General features: G+C 42.5%; 1 protein-coding gene across 4 annotated transcripts in view; it reads left to right on the top strand.

Annotated features, from left to right (window-relative positions):
• The window catches only part of si:ch211-137a8.2 (uncharacterized protein LOC777613 homolog), a 46,109-nt gene that overhangs the window by 15,163 nt on the left and 18,127 nt on the right, over nt 1–12,819 (top strand). For all 4 annotated transcript variants that reach the window (XM_041993807.1, XM_041993806.1, XM_041993805.1 and 1 more), the window contains exon 2: nt 12,405–12,646. In XM_041993807.1, the coding sequence (XP_041849741.1) occupies nt 12,423–12,646 (224 nt within the window). In that variant the 5' untranslated portion in view covers nt 12,405–12,422. The remainder of the gene's footprint in view (nt 1–12,404; nt 12,647–12,819) is intronic.

The following is a 12,819-nucleotide window of genomic DNA, read 5'->3' as shown; positions in this document are numbered from 1 at the left end:
GCTTTGCCTTTTGGCTCAGCTCCTTCTTCACAACGACAGACCGATGCAGAGCCCGCATCACTGCAGATGCTGCTCTGATCCGCCCGTCGATCTCCCGCTCCATCCTTCTCTCACTTGTGGACAAGACCTTGAGATACTTGAACTCCTCCTCTTGGAACAGGACCTCATTCCCGACCTGGAGAAAACACTCCACCCAATCCTGAGCAGAGACCCAATCCTGAGGCCACCAAAAGCGATGCTACAGAGACGTGTCAGCCAAGACAGCCATACAGCATCCAGAGCCTTAAGGAACTCTGGGTGAACCTCATCCATCCCCGGGGTCCTTCCACTGAGGAGCTTTTGAACCACCTCAAAGACCTCTGCCCCAGAGATGGGAGAGCCACCGCCAGGGTCCACAGACTCTGCTTCCTCATTGGAAGACATGTTGGTGGGATTGAGGAGGTCTTTAAAGTATTCCCTTAACCGCCTCACAATGTCCCGAGTTGAGGTCAGCAGCCCGTCATCCTCACTGTACACAGTGTTGATGGAGAACTGCTTTCCTCTCCTGATCCGCCGGATGGTGGATGAGAACTTTCTCAAAGCTGTCTGGAAGTCATTCTCCATGGCCTCTCCAAACTCCTCCCACGCCCAAGCATGTGCCTTAGAAACTGCCAAAGCCACATCCCGCTTAGCCTGCCGATCATCATCATCAGCTGTCTCTGGAGTCCCACAGGCCAAAAAAGCCTGATAGGACTCCTTCTTCAGCTTGACAGCATTCCTTACTGCTGGTGTCCACAAACGAGTTCGGGGATTGCCACGACAGGCACAGTCGACCTTACGGCCACAGCTCCGGCTGGCCGCCTTAAAAATAGAGGCACGGAATAGGGCACATGTCACCCTTTCGGGCTGAGCAGGACCAGGCTGCATGGGCAAAGGCCCGGCCACCAAGCTCTCACCTCCATATCACACCTCCAGGCCTAACTCCAAAGGGGGCCCCGGTGACCCATGTCTGGGCAAGGGAAACCTGAGTCCATTTTTTTTGCCATCATAGGGGTGCTTTAAATTTCCTGGTGGAGATAAATAAAGTGGTTTGAACTGAATTGAGCAGATCTCAGCAACCTTGAAGTAGGGTAAGGAGTTAATAGATTGGACTGATAAGAGGGGGGCAACCTGTTTTAAAAACTTAAAATCAACTCTAAAATGAAGAGGAGCCAAAGTAAAGAAGCTGAGTGTTTCCCTTTTCAGAGAGAAGTGATGGTAAAGAGATGTCTACTGCTCTGAACATTGAGAACATGTTGGTTGATGAGAACATGTTGGCTGGATAGCTGCATGTTCATCCATTATCAAGCAAATATTATGCAAACTTTTGAAAATAAAATCTGGTGGAACCTGTTTATCCAGGAATGACTAATGAATGTTAAAAAGGCATTCCTGTCTACCATCCACTGTTCAACTGTTGCCCTCCTCCTGTTTGGGCAATAAATTTAATCCTTTTTCACCAGAGATGCAACACAGCAGCTCAAAGCAACTTAGACCTTTTGCTTAAAGATTTATGTGACACCAGGAGGCAAAATGAGCGAGTGTTTCAGCCCGGCTTGTCCTGCCAGACTTCTGTTCATCAAAGTCATGGAAGTCAGAGTAACACAAACAGCTGTCAGGGAGTCATAGAGAATAATGACGTGTCAGTCAATACAACCAATCAGACTTCTCTGTCTGCTCCATTATCCAAAACAAACACAGGACGTCTTGCTGTCTCCTGTCTGGCTCAGCTGGTCTGTGACATCACAGGTGATGTCATCAATACTGTCAGACCGTTGTTTTGATTGGTGTTTGGTTAAAGGCTTACTGTCGTGCATGCTGCAGAGTGCATGTACTTCCATCAAAGTCGCGTGAAGGAAGGTAATAGACACGTTCTGCAGCTGCTGTGAGACAACGGTCAAACGTCCGTGAAAGCTGTGAAATGAAGCTGGATTGTAGGACCTGTGGGGTGTCTGTAGAATTTCTTAAATTTGAAGCCTTGAATATCCTGTTTTTCTGTTTGTGTGAAAAGTTGAAGTCATGTTTTAATTCAGATGATGCAAACTGAGCTCTGTGTGTGTGCATTCAAATCTCACCTCAGGACAACTACCAGCATCAGGCCTTGTGGTGACTTTATTTTCACCAAGGTTAGATGATGTGTCTTACTAATTTAAAGGAATATTTCAACTTAATCGCAGTCGAAACTAAGCTTGTTTTAGTCCTGATGAAAAGTTATTATTGCCCAGCATAAGAAAAATCTTGCCATCACTACTAAAGACAAGTCTTTAACCTGGTTTAACCCTTAAAACTCCAAGCAATTTTCTGTTATTTTTGGTTCACCTGTTTTTTTTTTTTTAATGGAAAACTACATTTAGAAGCTGAAGCTTTAATCCCAGTCAGCATCAGACATAATGTTTCCAGCCTCAGTTGTCAGATTGGGAGGTAAAATGATGTAAAATGAATGTATGAATAGATATAGCAGCATAAAGGTCGACCAGAAGAAGAAAGCAGAATTTATTACTAACAGAACTTTGTAGAAATAACACACAGACCAACAGTGACCAAACCTTTTCTCATCTCATCGTTCTCTCAAGTCTTGGCTTTCAGGAGAAAAAATATTGTTATTGAAACAAACACACAACAGAAACTATTTCCATGTTTCCACTTTTTCCTCATTTCCAGTTATTCCTGCTACTATTTACCTGCTATCCTCACTAAACCAACTCCAGCTCAGCTGCTTTGTGGCGCCACCGTGCATCAGAAACGTCTTCTTGGCTTTATTCCAGCCATAGAGGAGCATTATTTTTCTTCTTTTCACACACACATAGAACTTTCTGCTCACTGGTTGATCTTTGGCTGCTCCTGATTGGATGTTACCGTCAATCTAAGCTCTCTGATTGGTGGAAAGTCTGACAGGAAGTGGCTTCATCATCATGTCCAGGTCTAAATAGAGGTCTCTTAGCAACATAGTAGTGATGGTGATGTTTTTATGGTGAACTGTGATAAATAATGCTGTTATCATGGATCATTGTGGATTTACCAGATAGAGTCTCTGAATAAAACTACATTTAGTGGCTGGATTGTAAACCTCCTGGACGGGATAGAAATGTCTCGAAAACTTCCGTAGATCACTTGAAGGTTCAGTTTTGCTTCCTTCATGTACACAGTTAGGTATCCATTTTAAAAGTCACTGCCCTCATTGTTCCATGCACCCCTTATGTTAGCATGGTTGTTAGCCAGTACTCTCCACACAGCTCAGGTTCAGCTATCCAACCCTCCTCTCCAGGACCCCTGAATAAACCTTACCAGGGAGACTAAGGAGTGTGATCCCTCTGCACATGAAGCACAGACTCTACCAGTTCATAGACATTGTCACGGATGTCCATGCCATGCTGTAGAGCTGTGTTAACCAAGACAGCCCTACACCACCCAGAGCCTAGAGGAACTCTGGGCAAAAATGTTTTGTTATTAATAAATATTTCTCAAAGACAGAGTTTAAAGAAGTTTGGTTTTTTAGCATCAACAAAGCAGAATGTTGGACCAAGATTGAAGGAATGGAAAGGACAAGGACAGAAACCACTGTTGGCTGGTCAGGACCTTCCAGTCCTCATGCAGCACTGCAGGAGACATCGTCATGACAACCAAATATACCTTAAGGTTCCTGGAAAAATAAACCTGAAGATAATAAAATCCTGCAATTTTTTTATAAGACCATTTCTTATGGATCAAGACGTGTTGTGGAGCAACGAGTTTTCTGGACCCTATCTGCTACTGGAGTACAGTAGCAGTTAAATTGCATCTGCAACTGGTCAGAAATAAGAATTTACTAAATCTACAGTTATGATTGTAGCCTGAAATTATATACATCATTCACATCTCAGGAATCTTACTTTTCCAGTGGTGTATAATATGTATAACATGTAGATACTTGGAGAGGAGAGTGAGTAAAATGCATAGTTATTTGTGAAATGACTCGATGTCCCACACACTGGACGTCTGGTACCAATGGGTTAACAGAAAATGGGATGTTTGTCCATGTTTGTCCAGCCATGACCTTTTCATATGTTTTCACAGCAGCTCTGCAGCTGAATTCTGAGCCAGCCTTCGAGCTAATTTTTGATTAAAGTAATTGAAAAAGTGTCAGAACCAGATCACTGTCCTGTGCAGACAGAGACTAATTTATCCCGAGGGGTTGGAGAATTCAGGCCGATAAAAAGCAAACATCCAACTTGGTTTGGTCTAAAATTTTGAAGCGATGATGTCTGGAGATGCGTCGCTAACGCTGCACGCTGTCAGGGACGAACCAGTAGTGAGGAAATAATTAATCTTTTTATTCAGTGGCCTGAAAGTAAAACCCAAATTAAATCCACTTGGCGTGAAAATGTGTGAAATATCTTCCAGTGTGGGGTGAACCATTGAAGACACAAGAGGACATGAAGTCAATGGAAGTTCAGGACTGAATTAAGTGTGTTTGTAATAGGAAACAGACGTTATGAGTCGACAGCAGCGCAGGAATGAATGAAAAATGAGCTCAGTGACTGAATCAGCTGTGTGTGTGTTAGTGTGTGTTGTTCAGCTCTGAGCTGCAGGCAGCTGGTGACTCATCAGCTGATGAAGATGCTCCTCTGTCTGCTAAAATGTGCATAATGAAGCTTCATTCACACGGCCAGGGTGGGTGAATGTGTGTCCACATGCTCAACAGATGCTAATGTTCTTTTGAGACTAACAGAGTAAATGCCATTAACTGAACTGCTTTTCTTCTGACTGTTGTTATTTTTCAGTGGCCTGAGGTTTCATGTAAGCTGTTACTGGGGAGAAAAAGTGTAAAAATGTGTGTTTCTTTAATTGGGAAGACTTTACCAGGGGCTGTATCATTTAAAAATCAGAGGAGAGACATTTGTTTGATTGTTTGTTATTCATCGTTTCAGGGCTTTTTACTGCAGTAATAAAAACAACAGTAGCAAAGTTTTCTCAATGAAGCGTTTTCTAAAATGTGATGCACTTAAAGCAGCTGTGTTGGCTTTGTGGCATCCTGAAACATAGTTGTGGAGGAATTTTGCTCCACTCTTCTTTCCAACAATGCTTCAGCTCTTTGAGGTTTGCAGCTTTGGTTTCTGCAGCTCTCTGAAGGTCCCACTTCGGCATCTCAGTTAGGATGAGGTCTGGACTCTGGCTGGACCAGGTCATCCTTGGTTCTGGTGTAGATCTGCTGCTGTGTCTGGATCATTGTCCTGCTGCATGAGACAGTTTCAGCTGACGGACAGATGGACTCACACCTGACTCTAGAACACTTTGGTGTCCAGAGGAGTTCATGGTCCACTCAATGACTACAAGGTGTCCAGACCATCATCCCTCCACCACCGTGCTGACAGCTGCTATGAGGTGTTTAAGGACCAAACATGTCTGGTCTGGTCTGTCTAAAGGACGTTGTTATAGAAGTCTTAGGGTTTGTTCAGATGCAGCTATGGGCAGAACAAAAAGCATAAAGTCAGATTAGAGGCTTATAGATATTTCATGGCAGGATGGGAATCAGCTGTGGAAAGTTCCACAAACAAAGTATTTCCTCTTCGTGTCAAAGCTGCGTAAGAAAACAGCAGATGCAGATAACCTTAGCGAGATGTAAAAATTAGGGATGTCCTGGTGAGATATTTAGGATTTAACGTTTCTAACAATTACTGGGAGAAATCATTGCTGTTTGAAGACTGTTTGGTTTATTGAGACCACCAAGGAAAATACCTGTCCAGCTACCCGCTGAAAACTGCCGTCACTGTGGTGATCCGCGGTGGAGGTTGGATTTGTCAAATATTGTTACTCATTTGATGGAAGCAACACATTTAGCCTGTCGTTCAGGATCAGCAGGCAGCCATTCAGATGTTGATTGGAACATACAAAGGTACAACCCGGATGTACCATTGTTTTTTGAATGGCTGTAACAGCTGAGCCAGGTAGCAGTTTGTCTGCTTTGTTTATCTTTTTGCCACCTACGAACATCGGCAATGTGCAAGTTACGTGATCATTGACGAAAGCTGAGACTGGTCTATTAAGAACGTGCACCGACATCATAACATACAGAACCATGGGACTGATCCTCCATGTTGGGAGAACCATCATTCTGTTTATTAAGTTTTTCATCTTTTCTTTGAGTTGTGTCCTTGGCTGCAGCAGCAGCTCTAAAAAGGAAGCAGGAGAATTTTACCCTCCGTGTAGTGATGAACATCCCAGAGACCAGTGGACTTCTGCAGAGACTCTTCCAGCTGATGAGTGTGGGCTGGATATCTGATGCCGTTCCAAAAACCTCTGGGCTCCAGCCTCACATCCAACACACTTAATGCTGCTGCAGTGAAATCGCCGCCAAGAAAGAGAAAATCACCCAAAATAAAAGGAAACTGAAACAAAGAGGAGCACAGCTCGGTCTCGTGTGGATGAATGTGCCTCCAACGGTCCTGTAGAACCACAGAACAACATCTGTTTGGAGCTGTTACGCTGAGGCTTTTTATTTTCCCGTGTATTAATGCTGAATTATTCCTGTTTAATGACTGCAAACTAACACTTCTGTGGATGAGTACGCCTGTTTGAGCTGCATTTCTAAAAAGAAATTAAGATTGTATGTCATTCCAAACCCACTTTCTACCAACCCGTCCTTCATTTCCTCGTAGATTCAAAGGCAATGTTCAAACTTGAGATTCACATCAAGCAAAAGCTGTGAAGGGAGGAAGAGCCAAACTGGTCTCTACTGGTCAGAAAACTCACAGAGACCCACCAGCGTCTGGGTTTTTGAGTACAGTGTGAAAGTGTTGAACAACATTCAGTTCGAAGTCAGAGGAGTCTGCAGAAGTTTCAAGCATTTATGGGCTCTGGCTCCAGCCGGCATTGATGGGAACACAACACCTGAGTGCAGAAGCTTCAGGTTCAGGACAGTTTGGGCTTTCTGTGAGCAGAAGTAAAGATGGCTGCATTTCCAAGGTTTCAGCTAGATGAGAGGGGTGATGAGAGAACAGGTGAGGTGGTACACCTGAGAAAACATGTGGAAAGGCTTCCTGCTGCAGGATTTAACATCTGGATGAAACTCCCATGTACAGATAAACATCACTTTCCTCCACCAGGTTGTGATGTTTGCTGTTCTCTGAGTCCAGCTGAGTCCATTTACTGGAAACAGTAGCTGGGTTCCTACAACATAGTGGTCAAAGCCCGGTGATGTCCCATGCACATTCTTTATTAACATTTCTTTTCTTCTTCCTTCATCCTTTATGCCTTTCTGTTTCTCATCCTTTTAATTTTTTCTTCTTTCCCTCTGAGATATAAAACATTTCATGACTCCACTCATACAGACTGTGTGTGACTGTATGTTACCACCTGAGAACTCAGCCTCCCAGACTCATCAATCACGCCCTTCCTCTCCTCCCACAGAAGGCTGATCAGGCCAAGGCCTCATCTTCCAAACTCCCACCCAGGGACTGTGGTTCTGAGTGTAAGAGTGTGACAGTGTGTGTGGATGTGTAACATCAGAGTAATGAGACCAAGGCTACATCCCTGAAGCACCGAGAGGCCACACAGATCCAACTCTGACGGCTGCTGAGTGTTTACATCAGTCCAGTCTGCACTTGTTCAAAAGCTTGTTAACACAAATATCTAATCACATGGCAGCATTTTAGTCATGTAGACATGGTGAAGATGTGGGTCAAACTGACCCATCACAATAAGAAGGAAAGGGGATTTAAGTGACTTCAAAGGTGACATTGAAAACTGAGGCTACAATTCACACACACTCACAAACACTGGACAATAGAAGATGGAGAAACGTTGCTGGTCTGATGAGTCTCCATTTCAGCTCCACATTCAGATGATAGCCTCAGAATCTGCTGGAAACATCATGAAAACATGGATCCATCCTGCCTTGGATCAACGCTTCAGGCTGCTGCTGGTGTAATGGTGGGGGGAGATTTTCTTGGTCCACTTTGGGCCCCTTAGTACCAACGTGGCCTGGTTTAACCAGCACAGCCTACCTGAGTATTGTTGCTGACCATGTCCATCCCTTTATGACCACAGTGGAGCATCTTCTGATGCTACTTCCAGCAGGATAATGCACCATGTCACAAAGCTCAGATCATCTCCACCTGCTTTCTAGAACATGACGATGAGTTCACTGGACTCCAACGGCCTCCACAGCCACCAGATCTCAGTCCAGTAGAGCAGCTTTGGGAGCTTTCTGATTAATGAAGTTGAACTGCCCATTAAACCGAACAAACAGTCTGAGATGGAAGTTTTGGATCGTTTTTATGGTTCAGCACCATGGACAGCTCAGAAATGAGGCGGTTGGTCTGTTGAGATCATACTCAGACCTCATTTCAGCAATCATTACTGTAGCAGGAAAATCTGAACCATAAAATGTACAACAGCACAACAGGTTCAGAGTTATTACTCTGGTTAAAATGGAAACTGCAACAATCTGCAGAAATGTGTCACACGAGCTGATTTCTGCTGGTGTTTGTGTTCGGGTAATTGTTGAATCTGGTAAAACGGTATGTGATTGTTTGGTTTGTATCATCGTCGTCACAGACACAGAAACGTGGTGACACAGCTGAAGAAGACTTCCTGGTTCCACTGCTTTATGAAGTGTAATGTTATCGCCTCAGATGGTCCAACAGTCAATCGAGGACTGAAGCTGAGCAGTGACACACTTCACTTTATTACATTGTATTTTAGGCGTCAGTGGAAAGGAAACTCAGGATTAAAATAAATCATTGAAATAAATCATTAAAAGAGACGTAGGCTGTTCAGGTTCTGGGTTCTGTCTGTAAAAACGCTCCAGTTATTGCAGAATCTGTTGTAGTAACAAGTTTAATGAGAAATCATCAGCCAGTTTTTATTATGCATTGTCAGAAACAGTATTGGGGTACAGTATTAGTACATTTCTGCAGTAAATGGTACATATTTGTACTGATTGTTCTAAAGATTTGGACAGAACATCAGGAGATGGTGTGTGTTGGAAAAAACTAAAGAAAAAAATAGTTAAACAAGTTGTAATGTTCCCTTACACATTCAAAGATGATTTCAACTAAGAAAAGAAAAGTTTATTTAAATTTTATGTTTGTACATTTTGCTTATTTTTTTATTTATTTATTTATTTAATTAACACATGTTTAGCTAAACTTTAAAATTGTTTAGCACGATCCTTTTTTAATCATCTCCCTGACCGTGGCTCAGGAGGCAGCGCTCGTCTGCCAGTCAGACACTTGGTGGTTTGAGCCCAGATTTCCCCACATGGCAAAGTTTCCTTGGGCACGACTGTAAACCCCACATTAACGCTGATGTGTTCACTGGTATATGAATGTGTGAAGAGGAAAAGAAAAAGCATTATCTTCCTTTAGGGCTGTAATGGGACATATTTGGCCAATATATGGCCACGTCTGCAGTTTAGTTTGGTCCATATTTGGCCTTGATGAGTTTTGGCCCCATGTGAGTGTGGCTAACAAAAGTCAGCCACACGACCACCACATATGGCCCAAAAGGAAATTTCTAAAGTTTGTGTTCAGGCTAGTTCCCAATATTTGGACCACCTGTAGCCCACAAAACATGTTCCAAACCCATGTCCAGGCCGGGATCTGACATCTGGACCACATCTGGCCCACACAACTCTTGCCAGTGCAGTGATTGAGCCAGAACGGCCGGAAGTGGCCCAGATTAGGTCCAAACACGTCTACTGTCTGGGCAGTTCCTGGAAAAATGGACAGAAATCCTTTCATGATGAAGAGTCACTTTCTGATGAAGAGGACCTTAGATGTCAGCATGTATGTGTGTAAATTGGGAGAATGTTACACACCGACTGAGCAGAAACTTGAGTGTAAATGTGAATCTAGCCCACAGCTTGCTGTCTCCACTCAGTCAGAACTAGGTCCGACTCAAACATCCAGAGACTCATGAATAAGCAGAATCCCGTCTCTGTGTTTGTGAAGTGATAAAGACTCGGAGAGGGCTGTCTCTTTGCTTTGAGGATTTAAACCAGCAGACTGTTTGAATCCTTGTTTGCTTTTCCTCTCTTCTGCTCTCCAGGAGCAAACCTCAAACATGTTCGGGTCACCTTGTTGAAATGGTGACCTCTTTGGTTGAAGATGAGGAATTAAAATCACGGTTTTACCCAAAACTAAAAGCTGTGTTTAACATGCAGGAGGAGTTTCAGAAGGTACCAAACTTGGTTTATGAAGTTTACATCAAGTCATGTCAGGTTTTAGTTAATTTTTGTTTGGATGGCATTGGCAGGATCCTTTCCTGGATTTGAAGTGTTGCTACGTAATAAAAGGCCAGTTTTATGGGCAGATACTGTCGACCTGGTTACCACAAAGATGGAGGAGAAGCTGCTTATCTCCACATCCTGATTTGTACTTTTATATAATGTAAGACTGAGAGTGATCACATCTAGGACAGAAACTGCTATTCATTGAAGTAAGTCACCAGATGCCATCATGTAAGGTACTAAAAGTGTGTTTGCGTCAACCTTTCAGATCAAGTTTTCTGCTTAGCAGTTTTAAGTTTTACTGAGGTTTGTTGTATGAACTCATTTTCCATTAAATAATGAAGCTAATCTGAAGTGATCTTAAGCAACAAATTAAAAAGTTTTCATTAACTGGTCTGACGAATAAATGTGGCTGCTAAGAGTCACCAGAGGGGGGCTCTGGTACGATTATTGTCAAAAAAATCAAACAACGATATTATGATTATCATTATTATTCTGCGTTAATTAATTTTCCACCATTTTAAATCTCTGAATTAACATAAATCTTCCATTTAGGTCTTCATTTATTTCTGTCTTCTGATGCTAACAAAACAAAAGAATATAACAAAGTAACCAACCAGCTGCGCTAATCTAACGAGGCGGTTCAGACATGATCTTTTATGGAAAATTACAATATTGAGGGATATTTAGGTTTAATTAATTGCCGCGTTTAATACTGCGATTAATTGTGAAATCAAGAAATTGTGACAGTTTCCTTCAACATTTCAGCTAAAGTTTTCTTCTCAGTAGTTTTAGGGATGTTCTGATAACATTTTTCTTTTCTGCTGATTCTGATACGGCAGATCCGACTATTATTCACTGGTGTAGCATAGGTTAAACTCAGTTAACACATGAAAACAGAGTGTCACGGAACATTTTTGATTAAGTAAAAAAAATTAAAATCAAAGAATTTCAATTAAAAAATTTTGAAATTGGACTTACAGTAAACATTTGTCACACTGGACAGGAGCTGGCCATCCAGGAAAAGTAATTCTGAAGCTTTGTTGGTTATTTCGGTGGCTTTATCGTTTTTTTTTTTTTTTTTTTTTTTTTTAAATTCCTCTGTTTTCAAAAACTTTTGCCAGTGTTTGTTGTTTCTGTGGTTCGTTCTGCTTTTCATTCAACCTTTAAAAACCAGAGCCTCCACAGAAATTGACTAACTTACCGTAACTCTTCAACTGTTTATGCTAACGATAGATTCCATTAGATTTTAAAAAATGGGAAGCGCTGCTTTGTGTCAATATAGACGTTATGTTAGAAGCACCACTGCCACAAAAGCTTTATACGGTCGCTGGTGGTAAATCTGGCAGCATTTGTGTCGCCTCTGGAAACTTCAGCCCTGCATATGAAGCATGTCGCTGTTTTGCTAGCAGGATTTTCTAATGAGTAATGACGCCAAATTGCTGACATAACACTAATGATAAATGTTAGCACAACATGTGCAGCATGTGCAGCTGCTTCTCTGCCTACCAACACAAATCTATTGTCACATAAGTTTGCATAACTTCCTGTGTGTATGATTCCATTTCTGTCGTAGTGGATGGTGTTAAGACAGAAATACTTGCCACTACCGATTCCCTTACTTTTGGCAGGATCTGGCGAGGATTTCTGATGCTAGTGTCGGTACTGGCCTGACTCTGTTTTACTGATGTTTGTTTTATGAGCTAATTTTCTATTAAATAATGAAGCAAATCTAAAGAAAGCCAATGAAAACCAAGTTATTGAATATGTTTTCATAAAGTGAGCTGAGTTGAATAAATTGGGTTGTTTGGAGTCACCAGAGGGGGGCGCTGTAAGCTACATTACTGATGATTGTAATTCAGTACAAGAAGTGGTCCTTCCAACAGGAAACAACTGTGGAGAGCTCTTCCTTTCACCTCTTGGAATATCTGGGATATAATGTGTTATATATAACAGCTGATTACTCCCACTTGTTCAGGTCAGACCAGATTCAGAGCTGTTTCCGTCAAAACTGCCAGTATAAACATGCCAGTCAGCTGCATGTCTGCACATCTTGGATGGTTTTGTAGTTTCTGAGCTTTTGTAAGGTGTCCTGTGCTTTTCTGTTGCTTTTACCTCTGTTCTGTCGATAAAGGAGGCTGAAAATTGATTATGTCCTCTTTGTTTTCTTTGGTAGAGTCAACGTGATGCCACAATGCCTGGAGTAGACTCTCCTTTCTCAGGACACCTGAGAGACACCATCCCCCAGGCGGAAGACGGCAATGTTGAACCTGGAGATGAAGTCATGGACACGCAGCTGCTCCTGGATCTGTTTCAACACCCGCTTCTTTCCAGCTCTTCTCCATTGGAGCTAAAGGGAGAAGATAAACAAGTGGACGGCAGCTGGAGTGGAGATGGAGACGTGAAACAATGTGGGCAGTGAGTGTCTTTTTTGGAAGTCTAGAGAATTACAATCACAGCACAGCATAGCTGACTCTTTGGGACAAACCCACTTTAAAGAGAGCTGACATGAAAATAACGAGATTTAAATACAATGGCTCGTTTGTCCATAAGGGTGATAGGGCGATGCGCCACCAAAGGAGAATAATAAT

The sequence above is a fragment of the Melanotaenia boesemani genome, chromosome 9 (assembly GCF_017639745.1).
Source record: "Melanotaenia boesemani isolate fMelBoe1 chromosome 9, fMelBoe1.pri, whole genome shotgun sequence".
In the NCBI taxonomy this organism is placed as follows: domain Eukaryota; kingdom Metazoa; phylum Chordata; class Actinopteri; order Atheriniformes; family Melanotaeniidae; genus Melanotaenia; species Melanotaenia boesemani.
Note: the sequence above shows the minus strand (reverse complement) of the source record. Positions and strands in the feature narration are given on the sequence as shown.